At 50.4% G+C, this 18,795-nt stretch overlaps 6 protein-coding genes across 6 annotated transcripts; 4 read left to right on the top strand and 2 right to left on the bottom strand.

Moving 5' to 3' along the window:
• On the top strand, positions 1-2,678 carry N7482_000726 (putative cell polarity protein; the record flags this gene model as incomplete). Its single annotated transcript, XM_056682851.1, has 3 exons — positions 1-53; positions 125-2,219; positions 2,280-2,678. 3 exons carry the CDS (start codon positions 1-3, stop codon positions 2,676-2,678), a joined length of 2,547 nt encoding a protein of 848 aa, XP_056546457.1.
• A 941-nt stretch (positions 2,679-3,619) lies between these two features.
• N7482_000725 (ankyrin repeat domain-containing protein) lies at positions 3,620-4,294 on the top strand (the record flags this gene model as incomplete). Its single annotated transcript, XM_056682850.1, has 2 exons — positions 3,620-3,734; positions 3,759-4,294. 2 exons carry the CDS (start codon positions 3,620-3,622, stop codon positions 4,292-4,294), a joined length of 651 nt encoding a protein of 216 aa, XP_056546456.1.
• Positions 4,295-4,839: 545 nt separating this feature from the next.
• On the bottom strand, positions 4,840-5,932 carry N7482_000724 (glycosyltransferase family 8 protein; the record flags this gene model as incomplete). The annotated part of the gene is made up of 3 exons (XM_056682849.1): positions 4,840-5,320; positions 5,402-5,837; positions 5,896-5,932. The coding sequence occupies 3 exons, from the start codon at positions 5,930-5,932 to the stop codon at positions 4,840-4,842; spliced, it is 954 nt and encodes a 317-aa protein (XP_056546455.1).
• A 7,348-nt stretch (positions 5,933-13,280) lies between these two features.
• On the top strand, positions 13,281-14,186 carry cyp4 (peptidyl-prolyl cis-trans isomerase; the record flags this gene model as incomplete). The annotated part of the gene is made up of 4 exons (XM_056682848.1): positions 13,281-13,338; positions 13,541-13,710; positions 13,810-13,916; positions 14,000-14,186. The coding sequence occupies 4 exons, from the start codon at positions 13,281-13,283 to the stop codon at positions 14,184-14,186; spliced, it is 522 nt and encodes a 173-aa protein (XP_056546454.1).
• Positions 14,187-15,106: 920 nt separating this feature from the next.
• Positions 15,107-16,251, bottom strand: N7482_000722 (uncharacterized protein; the record flags this gene model as incomplete). Its single annotated transcript, XM_056682847.1, has 5 exons — positions 15,107-15,573; positions 15,699-15,955; positions 16,009-16,021; positions 16,085-16,140; positions 16,196-16,251. The coding sequence occupies 5 exons, from the start codon at positions 16,249-16,251 to the stop codon at positions 15,107-15,109; spliced, it is 849 nt and encodes a 282-aa protein (XP_056546453.1).
• A 958-nt stretch (positions 16,252-17,209) lies between these two features.
• N7482_000721 (uncharacterized protein) lies at positions 17,210-18,203 on the top strand (the record flags this gene model as incomplete). Its single annotated transcript, XM_056682846.1, has 3 exons — positions 17,210-17,425; positions 17,497-17,861; positions 17,915-18,203. 3 exons carry the CDS (start codon positions 17,210-17,212, stop codon positions 18,201-18,203), a joined length of 870 nt encoding a protein of 289 aa, XP_056546452.1.
• Positions 18,204-18,795: the final 592 nt, after the last annotated feature.

The following is an 18,795-nucleotide window of genomic DNA, read 5'->3' as shown; positions in this document are numbered from 1 at the left end:
ATGAATGGCCATTCGGGAGCCATGTCGCCTGTCTCCGTTGATGGCAGCGACTGGTCCGGCCTAAATCAATATCAAAAGTCGGACGCCGCCTTTTCGCCGACCATCTCCTCGCGAGGCAATCTAGCCACCCCCCAACCTCTGGCGTCCCCAGCGCGCCCTTGAGTCCTAACAGCATTGGACCACCACATCTGGGCAGCGGCAATCCCTCCCCACCCAGCTCAGTAGCTGCACGATCCAGTGTTGGAACTCTGGGTGATGGCCAGCGCGATGGTGGCCGACGGGGCCGACAGATGGAGGAGATCCTGCACCAACACTATGTGACCTTAAGACGATTTCTCGATGCCTCGATGCGCGAGGACCGGTTAAACGGCCGATCGAACAAAGCCCGCGATAAGCTGCTGCGACTCTCGCCCACCCAGTTCCATGAACTCAGCACCGACGTCTACGATGAGCTAGTGCGTCGCCAGCAAGCGATGCCTCCGCCGGGCCGACCTCCCCGTCCTGACGTTCCTCCCTTCCTCCCTCCGCGCAAAGACTTCCACGAGAAGCGAAACCATGCTCGCCAGAAGCTCGCCTCGCTCCAACATCAGCGTTTCCGCGACCTAGCGACCGATGTGTTCTGCGAGTTGGAGCGTCGATTTCCGCACTTCACCGGCCGCGGGCGGCCACCACCTCCCGGTGCCAGACGATCACAGTCTCGTGGCCCTCCTAGTCGCATGGGCCGGGGTTATCCATCAGGTGGTCCTCCTAGTAGCCCTAGCCCATTCCCTCCGCGCCAAGGTTCTTTAGGAGGCCCACCGGCAGGGATGAATGGAGACGGTCCTTTCCCTCGGTCTTTTCAAAGTAACACCATGGTTCCCAACAAGAGCACGATGGTGGAGGATAGTGACGATATGGGAGGAGACGATGACGATGATGCTCGGAGCGATGCGTTTGCCCTGGATGCTGTTTTGAGCAGACGGGGTACTACAACGACTCTGGGTGACAGTGAAAGAAAATTGCTCCTGGAGAGCCAGACGCAAGTTTCAGCGCTGCAGGACAAGGTCGAAAAGCTGGAGGAACAGCTTCGCATGAAGGATGAGGAGCTATCCCGGTCATCAGATGCAGACCAATCTGCAATCAGCCATAGCGAACGCCAGGAGTGGGATGATCTGCGACAGGATCTGGAGAGCAAGGTCTCCAAGGCAGAGGATCTGAACAGTTCGCTCCAGCTTGAGCTCGACCGAGTTCGGGCTGACCATGACAGTATGGAACGTGATCTTCGCAGCCAGCTCGATGAAGCCGGTCAGGGTGCACGAGATGTAGCCTTGGAGGCTCGATACACTGACTTGGAGAGCAAGCACCAGAACCTCCAAGTGGAGCTGCAACACCAACAGGAGGTCACAGCGGAGGTGCGACGTGAAGCATCTGAATTCCTTATGGAAATGAAGACCCTCACGGCCCAGAGCCATTCCAATTGGGAACGTGAAGAGCAATTATCCAACGACGTTCACAGGCTCGAAGCGGAGCTCAATGATTGGAAGCACCGTTATGCCAAAGCGAAGTCTCAGCTGCGCCACCTGCGCACGTCCTCTGGCGGAATTGCTGATCACCGGCCTGATGCAAGGATCATTGCTAAGGAGCATGAGCTGGTACAGGCTGACGGTGTCGTGAAGGACATTCATGTCACCAAGTTCCAGATGTCAATTGACGAGCTTCTCCGCATTGCCCGTTTCGAGGACTCCCAGCAAGTATCGCACCAAATCAAGTTTGTCATTGTGGCTGTTCGCCATATGATTCAGGATGTGGACCAGGCTCCCCCGCCGGTCGATGGCTCGGCTGCTCTGCGCATGAAGGCCAAGGATCGCGTCTCTGCTACTGCCAACAACATGATTACCGCCGCTCGCAACTTCGCCAGCTCCGGCGGCCTTTCACCAGTTTCCTTGCTGGATGCGGCTGCTTCACATCTTTGCACTGCTGTCGTGGAGTTGATACGCGCCGTGAAGATCCACGCCTCGCCCGCGGATGAACTGGACGAGGACGACGTGGACATGTCGCACGAGAAGTTCCCGGACTACTTCAGCCCCACGGGCGGCCAAAGGCCGCTCAGCAACCACTCTGAATATAGCGTGTTGAGTCCTCCAGATCAGGCGCACCCTGCGATGCAGAATGGCCTAACTAATGGCAATGGATATGGCTACGGGGCCCCTCAGGAGGACCACGAGCTTCAGGAGCTGAAGGTATGCCCGGTCAAGGAATATTATTCGGCTGAATAAGTGCTAATTTGTCCCCCTTTGTAGCTATATGTTGAGGATCAGACTGATAGCATGGTCCAATCCATCCAGGCTCTGGTAGCCAGCATTCGTGCCGAGTACGACATGCAGACCGTCCAGACCTATGTATCCGCCATCGGAAACATCGTTGCCAATGTGGTCTCCTCTACGGAAAACATGATTCACGACCGTAACGGCGATGTTGCCCTGCGTGAACGATCCGAGCCCGTCATTCAGATGCTCGATCAATGCCGTGGCCGGCTGCTGAACATCGCCGCCGAGGGCCATAATGCTACCAGCCCCGAGCAACTGCGCGAGGTCACCAATCAGCTACCTCCTATTGCATTCGAGACTGCTCGCCATGCCAAGGATCTTGTGCACCGCCTGGAGTCTTTAGCAAACGCAGACGAGGACGACTTCCGGTGATGACCCAAACTCACACCTTCCGGATCTGCAGTTATCACAAACGTCGTAGATGACACTGCCTATGCATCTTTGATTTGCGATTCTTTTTACTCCCCTTCGTATTTTTACCCTATTCCTTTTTTTCGTCTCTTGCTTTTGAGCGACTATCATATGTGGCAACAAGCCGACAATGCCGAAATGATGTCCTGATACGTGTGGCATAGTCACCAACCTGGATATGCAGTGGTTATGTGACCGTCTGTTTCTTAGCCTATTTCAGGGAGATAGTACTGCGGTCTTGTGATCATGATCTACCCTCATAGATATCTCGGTTGTTTTTCACTTGGCAGCATGTCCAAAGCCTGATCCGAGGAGCTCTTTTCCGGGGATGCGGTCTTTTTATATCTACAAAATACATAAGATGTACATCATGAGAATTTCGAGGGTCAACCTTCTTTTATACTCGCCATCGATGGGGTGCTCGTCCGGTTCGATCAGACCTCGCAGTCTCAAAGCGCAGAAAGGCCAGCTCGGCACCAACGACACCGTGGGTCTCGGCAGCAACAGTCTCCAGATCATACGAGTCATATTAATGGATAACAAGAATTTATAGAGAAGTACTATTTAGGTTCGCTCTAATCTAGGAGGAAAGCAGGTTGGCCATCTCGGTGCCATGTTTGCTTTAACTAGATAGATATTCGGATTCGGACTGAGCCTGTTGATAGGTCACATCAAGGTGCTGATCTTACACTTTAACAGAGTCAGCCCCGCAGAGACGGTAAAGTAACTACACCATACAATCCTTTGTTCATATACTTGAGAGGTGCCCTGCCCTCTAAGGCAGGGATTTTCTGATTCGCTCATAGCAGCCTGACGGGGGTTCGGCGCTGGTTTGGGCAGCACGATGTGGGCAACATAGAACGGCGCGAATGTCGCTCCAAGAAAGGGCTGATGTTCATACTATGTCCGAATGCAGACAAACACTGCTGACGGTGGCGGCAGAGAACGGGCATGCGGAGGTTGTCATGCTACTGCTTGATGTGGAGGGCGTCGATCCAAACTACAAACGCTTTTTGGGTTGGATGCCACTGTAAAAGGCAGCACAGCACGGACACGAGGCAGTTGTCAAATTGCTGCTTGGCGCGGAAGGTGTCAACCCTGAAATCAAGGATTATTTGGGACGGACGCCATTAGCTTACGCGGGAGAGTCCGGACACAAGACGGTGGTCGAGTTACTTCTCAAAGAAGATGCTAGCCTAGACTCCGAGGACAACATGGGACGAACGCCGCTATCCTGCGCAGCACAAAACGGTCATCATGAGGTGGTCAAACTATTGCTTGGCATTGAGAGTGTTAACATAGGCCCTGATGATTCGTGGCTGACGCCATTGATGTCCAAGTCGCTAGCATGGGCGGCCAAAAACGGACATCCTGAGGTGGTCAAGCTGCTCCTCGCCTCGGAGCGTACGGACCCTAACTCTAACAACGGTGGCGGACGGACAGCAATTGCTTGGGCTGTGGGAGATGGCCATGAGGCTGCCGTCAAACTCCTCCTCGCCACACCGGGTGTGGACCCGAACATCAAGGATACCTGCGGACTGTCGCCGATTCCGTTTGCCGCTGAAAAAAGGACATGAGGCCGTCGTTAGACTCTTGCTAGCAGCACCGGGCCTTATCCTAAACCGCAAGGACAATTACGGGATGACTCCATTAGCGTTGGCGGCCAAAAGGGGACAAGAGGTGGTTGTCCAGCTGCTGCTCGCTCAAAAACACGTCGACAAACACTCCGAAGATGCTTTGGGAATGTCTCCGCTGTCATGAGCAGCCAAAGTTGGCCATGAGAGGGTCGTTAAACTCCTGCTCGACACAGAGGGAGTCGTTACAGACCGCAAGATTCCAATGGACAAACCCCGCTATCATACGCAGAACTGAACTGTCAGGCCGGACTGGTCAAGCTGCTGCTCGGTCAAGAGCATATCGACAAATGCTCCGCGGGCAATGAACGAAAAACGCCTCATTCATTGGTAGGGAATGTACGGCGGCGTTTGGCAACGGGTCCCAGAAAAGGAGAGGAGGCGGTAGTGACGCTTCAGGAATAAGAAATGTTTTGCTTCAAGCCTTTACTCAGCACCCCGTGGGTGGAAAAATAGTGACAATGTCATCTGTAAACAACAAATCCCCCTCAAAATTGGTCATTCAGGCCATTATTGCGTTCCTCCTTCAACCTCTCTTCATTCAATGATATCCACCATGCGTGAGACGGGTCTTGAGTCGACTTAGAGCCTCCTTGCTCTTGATTGTCTGCCAATTCATTCCATGGTTTCGGACTGAGAATGTAATGTACGTTCTTCACATTCTCGTCCCGCCAGATAGCATCGTGAACGCCCTTCCACCGCAAGGTTTTGAGTGCATTGTAAATATACGGAAGGGCAACCCATCGGCCGTAAAATACATCTCCAAGCAGGGACTGATCGGCGAAATCGTAGCTCGATGTTGTAGCAGAACCGAGCTGCGTACTGATCTTCTCATAGGTTCCTTGAGATGGATTCACCACCTGGAGACCTCCATTCGGGATCCCCAGGCCCGCAGTGGCCGAGGCACCGGCTGTTTGCGCGATGTCAGGGGTGTTATGCTGGCTAGTATAGGCACAGTTGGCCGGGATCCTGTCGTGCCAAAGCGTCAGACTATCACTTTCCCTAAACTTTATTTGGGTGCTTTGTCAACAGGGAGGTGGTTAGCCGTACCAGTCTTTGGGGTAATGAGGTTTCTGAAGCGGGTTGCAGACACAGGCATGGCTGGCGGCGAACACTCGGTTTCCCGTGCCAGCCAATTCCGGTGCATCCAACTCGAGATCCATCAATTCATCCATATTCTGGAGTGCTACCATGTCACTGTCGAGCTGCACGACACGATCATACTCGGTAAGCGAAAATGGGGTGAGCTTGCTCCAACAGTCGTAGAAGCGCACATCGTTAGTGTAGTCCTTTGAAACTGATGGCAGGAGGTAAGGGACATGTCGTTTCAAAATTCCCCGTGAATCCAGGGCCTGATGACCCTCGGCAGGAAATGAATCCGTGTAGAGAGCGACGAGCGGATACTTGGAGCCCACTTTCTTGAGAGAGTATTCAAGGGTCAAAAGGCCCGACAGATACTCAGTGTTTGTTATGAGTGTAGTCCAAACTGGAAGTTGTTATCCAATTGAACCCAAATCCTCTAGAGAATCTGAAGAAATTCATACCTTTGGAACCACCCAGTGGCTGAGTGTTGTGGCCCATGATTCTGATGGTCGTGATAGAGTTCTGTCGCTTTGTGAGTGTCACATCGATGGGCCACCGACTTAAATATGACCGGTCGTAAATCACGAGGATCACTAGTAGTACCTACCCTGACTAACCGACTGGCGTAAAAATCGCGGGCAATGTTGCTCGGACTCTCTGTGAACCAAGGGGGGCAAACAGCGTGGCCTCCAGAAATCACCCTCCCATCGGATATCGGTTCGTTCGGAAGGCGGTAGAACGCGATCGTGCCCGAGCGGGTCTAGCCGCGCCGATGACCGTGATTTTCCATCTCTTGTGAAATAAGGATGTGAAATAAGTGTATGATTTACATCCAATCAAGGAGTGCGATATATTAGGGTTTATTACATAGACGATCTGAAAATGAAATCGCACCAAGGATCTACCATTGAGAACTGTAACGCAACGTATCGCCAAAAGTAAGGGGAAATTCTCCACTCTTACAGCCAATTAGTATTTGGCAATCGCAGGTACCGGATTGAATGGTATTTCTTAGGTAAAACCCGTTATAATGAAGTAACGCTAACTACGCACATTGGATCGGCGCTTACTTGCATAAGATCGCGGCATCGCTTTGCCCATTATACATAGAAGGGGTCTCGAGTACCTGGGTCACTCTACGTACCATAGTTCCTCTGCCGGGTGAGGCTTTCCTTTCTTAGCCACCGAGGCTTTTATGAGGGCACCCAGAGTCAGGCTCACGAAGTAAATTTCAGTCAGGGCTACAGTATGAAAATGAACCCCCTTACGCCAGACTTGTCATAGTGCGGGGGCATTTACATTACAGTAAGACTTGCACCGTCACAGCCGACCTATCTAGCTGTATGTAACGTAATATCTCAGAAGACACCTATATGCCTTCATAGCTGCCAGTTGGCCTGTTAAGTGACTAAGGTGCCTTTCGAGTCCCAATACTGGTGGCCAATCATGGATTCGCCAAGAATCTCGTGTGAAAAGTAATTTTCAACGCTGCGGTTGCTCACAAGTCTACATAGCCCGCATTTCGGCTGGCCGGCATTTTCAACTTAATCTAGCCGTGCGACAAATCACTGCGCGACTCTAAACGTATTGGATCCCATTGGTGGTGGGCGCAAAGACAGCGGGTAATTAAGGATGGCCCATGGTCACTCCGAGCAAGGATCCGAACAGCAAACCCCACGGCAAGAGACCGGCCGTCCGAGCGAACAGCACAATCATGCCGTCAGATAGGCTTATGATGGGGATGGTGCGACTATCTAAGAGGGAAAGCTCTTCTTCTCGGGACCGTCTTCGCCGGTTTCTACGTTAGATCGCAGGCGTAAACGGGCTTCCTTCTCGTCTTTGACGGATGATCTATCATTGATTTATGGTTTCCAAGAAGATCTTCGTTATGAACCAAATAGACGGATCTGTTATTTATTGTATACAAGAAAATCACCCAGTAAAGAGCAGTGTCGAGTTGTCACAAAAGTGCATGCATTGGAACCCCTGCTCCTGGGACTGGAATAGACGCATGATCTTACTCAGGCCGTCGCTCTCCTTGGACCGTACACTTTTGCGTATGGCAACCTAGGACCAGAAAACATTCTCCATGATCATATCAGGCTCAAGGTAAACGGATTTGACTATACAGCGGAATTTGAAACGCCGTTCATTGCTTAAAGCCATGGGGAAATGAGTTGATGGAGACTGATCCGGAATATGCTGTGGCCGATTGCGATTATATTCTGTAATAATAGTTCTTTCAAGCCATATGTATTGTTCAAATATATGATCCAATGGTTGTGTCTGTCGAACCACCACGATGGAGAACATGCAGAAAGCGAAGCTGAAACTGGATGCAAGCTACTGAGATCTAGCTGCCGAGAAGCACGAAGAGGGGAAAAAGGAAAAGAGAGTGAGCATGAGCCATCTAGGTAAGTAGGTGATAAAAACCAGAACACATGATATGGCACATGATATCCGACCATCAGTGTCAAACAACATCCTTTGACACGCTTTCTGCTTCAGAAGATATAACCTACGGTCACACTGCTTATATCAGTTCTCCTTTCTCCCCTCATCTACTCAGCCCTCTTGAATCTCTTCTTTTGTCAAATATCCTCCTTCTCCTCTCCCCCAAAAGAAGGATTCGCTTTCATCATCCACGACCATCTACTAGTAACAATCATGAATCCGCGTTTCCAGCACGAGGCTCTGTCGCGTCCGCCTCGCTATGACGAGAAAAAAGAAGAACAGAATCGACGATGCTACTGCCCAGACTGCTGCCAATTCACAGCCCCGAATCATACCTGTTGCCCAGTCTGCAGACTCTGTGTTAACTCTTTCTCTCCCGGCTATGGCTGTGGCGACTATTGTGGAAAGTTCCCCTGCTATGGCTGTTGTGACGAGAAGTCAAATCCACCTGCTGAAAACCCCCCAGTGATCAGTCAAGGTAGACTACCAGTCCTTCAGGTATGACCGTAACACCACTTGTGTCCACTAGAGCCACTAAGAAGCTTCTAAACTAGGTTGTTTTCCCGACTTAAGAAGGGTCATGAAACAACTCCTCGATTTCATACTCCCAGACCGATTTCGTCGTCCAAGACCGAACGCTTGAAAGCGATTCCGACCGTACACCTTACAAAATCATACCCAAAGCTGTTGGAGGCCGAAACAACTTCATCGATTCATTTTACGATGCAATTTCACCGGAGATCAAGCTCTTGCAGATCCTGGGTCTCGTCGGGCCATTCGATGCTCGTTCGAAGACGCACATGGCGGCGAGACGAAAGTGGTATATGCCCATTCGTCAACCAGAAGCATGGTTTGCAGGGCAAATACTCTGGTTGACGAGTTAAATGGCGATGACTTTGTTCAGATATGCCAAAGATCACGACGATACGAGTGCCTTAATCCTCGGTGTATCGGACTACTCGCCGCCTATCCTGAGCTGTGACCCTTTGGGTTTGGTCGTTTCCAGAAGCTGTGGCTGTCTTAGTCTTGGTGGACGTCTATCTCGGTCTTTTGGGCGTCGAGCTCTTCTCCTTTAGCTGCTGTTTCTTTGGGTATAACTTTCCCATTGTCATCCGTGTAGGCCCCGTTGACAAAGGGTCGCAGCTCAGGATGGGCGGCGAGTAGTCCGACACACCGAGCATTAAGGTACAACCTTTCAAGCCAGCGAGGTGTCGCAGCTTTTGCTGTACCCGGTTTCCATGAAGGTACGGATTTTTTGCGGGCCGGCCTTTGCGGCAGAAATGGCAGGCAGCATCGCGGAGATGTTCAAAGACGGGCGTCCAAGCTTGAAGTTGGGTTTTAGCAACAGATCAATCTTACCAAACCGTCCGTTTCAACCAGCGCAACGGCTCGTCTTGAAGGGTCATTGATCTTCTCCCCGTAAGGACTGTTCGTCATCCCCTCGGTGGTGGAGGAGAGTCGCAGAAGCAGTGGGCTTGTAAGGACGGCTGTATAGATCGAAACAGCGAGAATTAATAAATCGACAACCCCAAGGTGCTATTTTGACAAACAATCAACACCAAACAAACCCGCTGCTCCCCACTCGCCCTTATTTAGTGTAGCGCTGTATGTAAAACACCCTCCCCTTCTACATACTGTAAGCCCGAAGAAGCGGTGAGCTCCCTCGGAGATTAGAGCTGAATGATTAGAGCCTGTCTTTCGTAGGAGAATATAGCACTTAAGAGGATCTCTCGAAGCTCAGCAAGAGGGCTCAGGGGCTTCGGCATCGCGGCAGGGTCATCCGTATCAGCGATAGCGAGGTCAACAGCGACGGCAAAGCCGAGGGCAACACTGAGAGAGGCAGATCGCTGGTAAATATCGTGGTATCCAGGTGGATATGATGCATTATTTGCAGCCAGAGCAGCGAGATTGATTTCTTTAATCGAACAGCCTCTGTTTCCTATTTAACTAGCTTCGTGTGGATTATTACAGCAAGCGGGCAAAACAAGCTGGCAGCTTAGTTTTACGGTGTATTAACTAGTCTAGTATGGAATGCGAGGTTTTAGTATAGCAGAAAGGGTGGCAGAAAGTTATATAATCAAAGGGGGGATTTCAAAATTATCGAACGCCACTGTGCAGCGCTGAATTTTCAGGGGAGATCAGGGATCAAAGCAGTTATCAAAGTAGCGGGCGTCTAGCCGAACCTTGAGGTGGTCAGGGAAGTAAAAAAGGGAAACCGACAGCTGGCGGATTCGAACCGCCGCCCCCGAAGGGATTTGATATCCAAGGAACAAATTAGAGATTGTCCATTCGAGTCAAACGTCTTAGACCACTCGACCAAACTGCCTATTTAAAGGATCTTAGGTCTATTTAGATTCAAGTATGCTTATGTAGAGGAAAATATGAATAGAAGAAAAATTCAAGGTAGATTCGACAGTCAATGTTAGCTTTACTCGAATTAGCTGGCGGTTCTACACTTAAAGGTGGTTGAATAAGAAACGAAGAGGGAAGTAAAAAATAGGTAAACCGATAGCTAGCGGATTCGACGCCGCCCCCGAAGGGATTTAATATCTAAGGAACAAGTTAAAGATTGTCCATTCGAGTCAAACGTCTTAGACCACTCGACCAAACTGCCTATTTAAAGGTTCTTAGGTTTATTTAGATTTAAGTACTTATATAGAGGAAAATATAAATAGAATAAAATTCAAGGTAGAATCGACAGTCAACGTTAGCTTTACTCGAATTAGCTGGCGGTTCTACATTTAAAGGTGGTTGAATAAGAAACGAAGAGGGAAGTTAAATAAAAAAAAAAAAGAAAAAAGGTAAACCGACAGCTGGCGGATTCGAACCGCCGCCCCCGAAGGGATTTGATATCCAAGGAACAAGTTAAAGATTGTCCATTCGAGTCAAACGTCTTAGACCACTCGACCAAACTGCCTATTGGATGCTGAATAAGGCAACTTTTGATCTCATACCCTAAGAGAGACCCTCTGGACAGGGTCTTGCATCGACACCGTACAAGCCGACCCCGGGCTACAATGTAGATATATTTTGTTTTGAAAGAAAAAAAGCATCCATCCAGTGAGTCCTCTACTAAATTTCTATCTCCAATACTTTGAACTACAATACATTATGTCGGCACAATGACTGAAACTTATCTCATAAAGTGGGCGTACACCATGCAAATGAAGATACTATCAGTATGCATTATCTTGTTTACAGCATACATCCAATTGATGTTTTAGTAACTCGGACTTCCACCATATGCATCTATCAATAGGATTTAACATCCAGATGTTCTGCAGGGATCCTTCGTGGGACCAGTAGGTATTGTCTATTTAAATCTCCACGACTTCGGGTGTTCCCATGAAAAGAATATATGCAGATATCATGCACATCTCATTCATGCCTCTATATGTGCTTACAAAGCGTATTTGCAGCAATCACGCTATAATTATGAGCGCGCAGAGTCAGGAAGGATATCCCGTAGCCATATAGCCATCATTGCCACTATCGTCTTAGAGCAGTTATGCGAGGTAACTTTCGGGACAAAGAAACGTAATGTGTGCCTGCGGCGGTTGATACCTATCCTTGTCTTGCCGTGCTGCTTCCACCTATCCCGCTGTATATATTGCTGGCGGTAGCTCAACATCAACTCCAATGCCAAGAAAGATAAAGTACATTGGTCGGGAATTGGTAGCCACTTTCTGGTCGGTTTGATGAACAATCTCTGCTCAAACACACGGCCATCTCCGCTGCTGCCCTGGGTCCAAATGAAGCTCTTTATAGTCGGAATTACTATCTCGCATAACAGCTGGGTCGACTCCGAGGCAGCTGAGAATGAGAGTGGATAATCTTAGACTGCCAATTATCATTCCGTACGCGTGAAGTTAACCCGGAGAAATCGAGGGGGCGATGCGCAAAGTATAATGTTTTCCGAGAGACTCCCCAACCAGGATGTTGTAGAATCGATGGAAATGGGTCAAATAAAATTAAGCTTAACATAAAGCTTCTAAGGTCCAGCTTACAATATATACTACCAGACGGGCCCATTATGTTTTGGAGATTGTTCTTTGAGTATTAGTTTGTCTGCTTTAGCATAGTGAGAATACGCATGGAGAATCCTGATGCATTGCGTCGTTGGTGGGTGCTTTGTAGAAGAAAGAAAACCCACCGAGTTCACTCAGATAGGTATGTCTCTGGTACAAGTTTGATTCAGGGAGCCCATGAAGAGGAAAGATCATCACATGCCCCCCAAGCCCGAGCTATCGGTCATATATCCTATACGTGATCTCGTTTTTATGGTGAATCAGATTCCATGGAAGAGCTGGTTGGTGGTCCCAATCGTGGTGGGAAAACCTCAGACAAGAGTCCACAAACGAGTTTTCGATGGCGTTGCATTGATATACCATGCCCATTTATTTCGCAAGCGATGCGTCCAACCACCCTTTTTCTAATTTGATGCGTACTTTGGCTTTTATTGGCTAACATCACTCTACATACTTTCAAAGTTCGGATTATTTTACCGACTTAGAGTCGATGTTCCATCCACGGTCGCTATGTGGCTTTCGGGCCTTTTCAGCGACGGTCATCAACCTTGGAAATATCGGTTAGTAATTGATTTATGATCGGACAAAAACTCCGCTACATTCCCCATAAAGGTTACATTATGGCCCATGTTGAGTGCTTTGCACAAGAGCAGAACAGGGACTTGGACTACCAGAAGTATCTCGATCTGCCGTTAGAGTTGTACCTTGGATGAGCGATTGAAACATGGTTGGAAGTAAGCAGTTCTGGCTAGAAAATCGGGACTCTTCACCCTGAAATCGCAATGATCAAGTGATGGGAATCCTACTTCTCTACTATTCCGGAATGGATGCTATTTTAATACCCCAGTAACCAGCGTCAAGGGTAACAAAGCGCAGTGTCCATCCCCGCCGGACACGGAAGGGCGTTCCCGGGATTATATAATCACGAAGCTCTGGGAGCTTTTCTGCGGCGAGCTTCAATTTTTCCCCCTATAGCTTCTGTTATCCGCAACTTCCATCGTCTGTACTTTTACTATGTAAGTCTTTCTCTTCCATGTGGCTGACGGAGGGCATTGAGGACCTGTCCTTGGATAGCCGCGTTGCCCTGACCGAAAGCGCCTTCTGCCGAAGGCCATGTCCTTCCTGGAGAACTCCCAACAGCGCCTCATGTGTTAAGGTGTCGAGGCATCTACTTCTACAGCACACATGGTCTTTCTGGCGCACCGCAGCAGCTAACCCGCATGCAGCCCGGCAAACGAGTTGTCCCGCTCCGTCCTCTGCCCCTCACCATGTTTTGCCGCCTCAGGTCAACCCCACCCTCCCTCTTCTCTTCTTCTTGTTCTTTCCACCCCATTGCCTATCGATCATTCGCATCATCCGCAGCCATGTCCAACACCAAGGCTTTCTTCGACATCCAGTACGCCCCTGTGGGCAGCAGCACCCGTAAGTCTTTCCCTCCCGTTGACAGTACATGCCCGTTTTCAACTGCGAGGAGGGGTGGAGGGGTAAAACTCATTGACCCTCCACATCCTCTTTTCCCCCCTCCAGCCTTTCATTGAGGCTTCCCATCCAATCTCATCCACCTGAAACTGTCCATCCCTGTGATGTCGCTTGCCATTGACTTTGACGCTGACTTCCTCCACAGCCAAGACTGGCCGCATCAACTTCAACCTCTACGAGGCTGATGTCCCCAAGACCGCCAAGAACTTCCGTGAGCTCTGCAAGCTCCCCGAGGGTCAGGGCTACAAGGGTTCCGGCTTCCACCGCATCATCCCCCAGTTCATGCTCCAGGGTGGTGACTTCACCCGCCACAACGTGAGTTTTAAGCTTACCTCATCTCTCCCTCGCCGGGAATGACCTCTCTCTCCCCCTTGTGGGCGTGTCTCTAATGCCTGTTGTTTCCATTCGGAATAGGGCACCGGTGGTCGCTCCATCTACGGCGAGAAGTTCCCCGATGAGAACTTCAAGTACAAGCACACCCGCCCCGGTCTGCTGTCCATGGCCAACGCTGGTCCCAACACGTAAGTCTCTTTCCTCCGGCTCAGGTTGATCCCAATGGAGCCTCCTGGATCCTTACTGACCTGCCTTTCTTTCTCCGGTTCAGCAACGGCTCCCAGTTCTTCATCACCACCGTTGTCACCTCGTGGCTCGATGGCAAGCACGTCGTCTTCGGCGAGGTTGCCGACGAGGCTTCCATGCAGGTCGTGAAGGAGATTGAGGCCCTCGGCTCCTCCTCCGGCTCCGTCCGCTCCGCTGTCAAGCCCACCATTGTCGACTGCGGTGAGCTGTAAACTGCTTGATCTTAATAATCAAGTTGGGTTCGGCGGTACAGTCTCTCTTTGAGCGTGGGGTTTTCCTCTGCTAAAATAGTGGGGGCGGGTGGATTGGCTTTTCTTGGTGGCTTTCCCTTTTTCGCGTGGTGTAATCTAGACAGCCTACCTCTACCAAGCTCGCCATGCATGCTCCCTGAGGGACCCCAAATTTGTTCTTCTAATGTATTTTCGGCGTAGACCATATAATCGTGTAAAGTACTGTACAGCTGTGTCGCAACGTCGGAAGGAGGGGGAAGTGAGAATCTGCGCGGGAAAAAGTGGGGGTGGCTGGGGGACTACTTCCTACTTGCTTGTTCCCCTCCATTTCCGCCTGTGTACGTAGCTGCACCCCTCGTGCATCGCGTCGCAGATGCTCCCAATTACTTGCAGCAGGAGGAGATCCGGCTTTTGGCAATTGGAAAAAAAAGTCAAACAATATCATTCCTGCCGAGAATTTTCCATTTGACGGGGCTCGGGGTACCTGGTTCGCCAGTAGTGCCGCCGTAGCGCCTACGAAATGAAGAAACCCGACTTTGAAGGCACCAGTGAAGACAATCCTGAAGTCGCCAGTAGCTCGGAGCTTGTCCAGCAATCTATGCTCTGCGAGAACGCTCGGTGTGTTTGAATGGTTGCTCGCGACATATATACCGGATAATGTCTGGCAATTCTTGGCGTTCTCCTTCCGTTCTAGTGATCATGTCAAAGTTAGCATCAACATCCCTGGCTCGCTCTGTACTATACAACTCGAGCGTGCGGCCTCGCTGCCCGCGGTACAGGTCATATCTGTGGAATAACGTGGCCAGCACGACGGCCATTTCACGTCGCGCAAGATTCATCCTAATCGTGTTTATCTTTGGGTCAGCTTAAAAGAGCATACCAGGGGAGAAGGAAATCTATACTTACCAAACACAGGCTCGAGTGCCCCTCGAGAAGGCTAAAAAGGCACGGGCCAGCTGGGGATTGTCAATCCATCGTTGCGGACGGAACTCATACGGATCATCGTATACATCCGGGTTCAAATGCAGGCACAGAGGACTCATGCTGACAAGAAAGCCGGCAGGTACGACGTACTCGCGGCCGGACACATGCTTATCACGGTACACGACAGGCTGGTCAGCAGCGAGACACAACTGGCGATTCATGACTCCTGGGTGCAGGCGGATAACTTCCTGCAAGACGGCATTGAAGTAGGGCAACCCGTCAACCTGCGCAAAAGGTGGGATGGAGTCCTCATCCGGGATGGCTGCCGCGAGCTCAGCCTTGAGTCGTTCAAGGGCGGGGAGGATTCGCCAGAATCTCGTACACAGCCGCGATGAGGGTAAATGCGGTGGTGCCCTCGCCAGCAAATATGACGAGCTGTGCCTCACTTGCCAAACAAGCATCAGTCTTGTCAGCGGCAGGCAAGTTGCTACTGAGAATACCCTCAAGATTGTACTCTTGATTCTTTCTGGATTTGGGTCACTTCTGATCTCGCGAACTCGCTCAACCCACCATTTCGTTGGAGGTTAGCTTGACCTGCAGCGTACCAGGGATAAGATGACACACATACCGATTTCGTGTCCACGAGCTCTGCCAGGTTGGGCATCATAGCCTTGACAAGCCAACCGGGAGACTTCTGCATCAGAAGGGCAAACCACGGGAAGAAAATAATGATACGAGTCAGCCCAAAGAACATGTCGGTGGCGTCGAAGGAGGGTTTTCCGAAGTAGGTGCGCTCCATGAACTCGAAACTGTCACCAAAGGCATACCTGGTAATGACATCGCTGGTGCATGAAGCCACACTTCGTAGTAAGCCTCATACCAGTGCGTCAAGGCTGAAAGATAGATCAATTCACAGCTCCCTCCATCAAAGTAAGGTCAACTGGGTCCTCTCTTACCAGCTAACTTGGGCCCCGGAATGTTCGCCAGTGGCGACAGATACACGGCGATGGCACTGAGTGCACAGACCAGTACTTGAATCTATAGCGGATACATACATTGATAAATACCTACACAGATCGCCTGAGTGATGATCAGGGCAACAACTAAAACAGATATCTTCCATGCGACGTCTCGTAGGTCAAGGTCGGCCAGCCTGGCGCTCAATTTTGGGAAAGTCTCCCCAGTTCTGGCAGGATCTCTGGTGAAGTCGACATGATTGCCTCAGGAGATTAGTGGCAGCAGCGAAAGAGGAAAAATCAATACATCAAGATTCTACTATCCCTCTGCACAGTCATTCGGTGCTAGCAATATACACACATGTTTGATGATTTTGATTACCCTCCCGATCTGTGTGAGCAATGTAAGACGGATTTCAGACTCTAACTCGGTCCCCTTTCCTTTGGTAGAAGCTCCATCAAGAAGTCGAAGGCTGTGTACTGTACTCTCTCTGGCTAACATTGATGACCAACACTACAGAGCATCTCACCTATAGCTGAACGGCAGGCGGTTGTCTCAACGAATCGCAGATGGAGAGATGTAAGCAAACCGCCCAGTATGCAAGAGAAAGAGAACCCAGTCATCTTGCAGCATATAAGAGCAATAATGGTTACATACACTTCGTATAAGGCCCATAGTTGCTTTAGCTCAGGACTAAGCATCCCTTCAGCCTGTCTCTATTCGCGGAACGTGACCCGATCGAATTATGTGACTACTTCACGGCCTCCTCGGCCCCTCCCAGGGGCAATGCATGATTATGATGCACATGCGCGCCCGATCACAGTGGGACTGGAAGTAACGCGTCTGTCTTATCTTAGCTTCAATACGCTACCCTCGGGTGCCCACCGAGGGTAGGCCAGGGTCCAGTAGACCCCCACTATGCGAAGGCCAATATCTGCTTTTCGTTTCCTGCCAATCCACGCCATCGCCCGCCGCCTCTCGGCCCCTCCGAATTGACCCGGATAGTTCTTTGTTTGCGGCATCACTAACTTGGAACATAGATGTTGTATTTGTAATCTAAAAGGAACCCTCAAGATATGTAGATTGGTAATCAATGATCGTGTTTCACTCCGATATGGAAACATATGAACCAGCCGATTCTGGCTATTCTTGTTGTGCGTACACATCCGGCTACATTAGTTCGTGTTGACCCGACGCGGACCCCCGAATTGACTTCTGCTCTCCTGAATTTTTACACGTCTTTATCGTATATCAAGGCTTCGACTGTTGCTTTCGTGACCGGCGCTAACCGCGGTTTGGGCCTTGGGCTCGTGAAGGGCTTCGTCGCAAAGCCGGACTACGTGGGTTCCTCTTTCTCAATTGCGACTTCACTCAGCACGAGCTAGTGGCTGACCCGAGGCACCACCAATAGATTGTCGTTGCTGCGGTCCGTGATCCCGCGCATGCAACTGCCCAGGAACTCGCCAAGCTATCTACAGGCGAAGGTAGCCGTGTTATCGTGGTCAAGTATGATGCCAGCGTCGAGCAGTCTGCCTTCGACGCCGTCAAGGAGGCTACCGACCATGGTGTCGATCACCTCGACTACGTCGTCGCCAATGCCGGCATCGCCAAGGTGTATCCCTTTGTCAAGGATGTCAAGCGGGCTGATATCCTCGAGCACATCGAGGTGAACGTGTTGAGCGTTGTGTCACTCTACCAGGCCACGCGTGATCTGCTTCAGAAGTCGGCAATGAAGCCGGTTTTCGCCATCATGGGATCTGGAGCCGGAGCTTTGGGGTAAGGATACCCGCATCACAAGATCTATGCATCGATACTAAATCTCTTCCTAGACGCCAGCCACCCATTCCTAGTGCCTCATATGGCGCCTCCAAATCAATTCTCCCCTGGTATGGTGTTCGGATCAACGCCGAAGATGAGTGGCTTAACACTTTCGTCCTGGATCCTGGCTGGGTTCAGACCGACATGGGGAACTCTGCCGCGAAGGGCTGGGGGATTGAATCGGCACCGGATACCATTGAGAAGTCCACCGGTGGTATGGTGAGCGTGATCACCGAGGGAACCAAGGAGCAGTACGGTGGCAAGGTCGTTCTATACACTGGCGAGGTTCAGGAATGGTAAACTACTAAGATCATATTTTATGGTTGGGATAGAGGAACACCTTGATAGTGAATACAAAGCTGGCTTTTTGCGCACGGGGAAAATTTCTTGTCTGCTAGAAAAGCCACATCCGATAACTCGAATTGGCCGAACTTCTGAACTTGTAAGAGAAACACTGGGCGGTAGAAAGATAAGAAAAGAAGAGAAATCAAGAATTCTCCGGTCCTAGAGGATCTCCCGTGGCCTTCTGTTAGAGTGGAGAAACATGCAAGCCTCCATTATGACATTGGCAGCGATTATTGCCTCTTCGGTGTTATTTACCCCTCAAGTGAAGGCTGGGTTTAGCATTATGTCAAAAGTACGTTGAATGAGTTCCAGTCGGTCAATACCGCTCGGGGCTGTGTTGTTGTTGCAAGTTAGGTAGCAATTGGCAGGTATCGGGATGCACGATTGATTACCACTTGGAGGCTTATTGAGATCGGTCCTCGATCTAGATTTTCTGGTATCCAGAGTACATATAGTATGAGCACTTGAAGTTGCCAGTCCTCATCCTATTTCTCGTGGTCGTTTGGAGGATTCATCACGCTTGGGACCTTTGGACAGAAAATTGGTG

This window comes from Penicillium canariense (genome assembly GCF_028826845.1).
Source record: "Penicillium canariense strain IBT 26290 chromosome Unknown utg000001l_segment0_segment0, whole genome shotgun sequence".
NCBI classification, from domain to species: Eukaryota; Fungi; Ascomycota; class Eurotiomycetes; order Eurotiales; family Aspergillaceae; genus Penicillium; species Penicillium canariense.
Note: the sequence above shows the minus strand (reverse complement) of the source record. Positions and strands in the feature narration are given on the sequence as shown.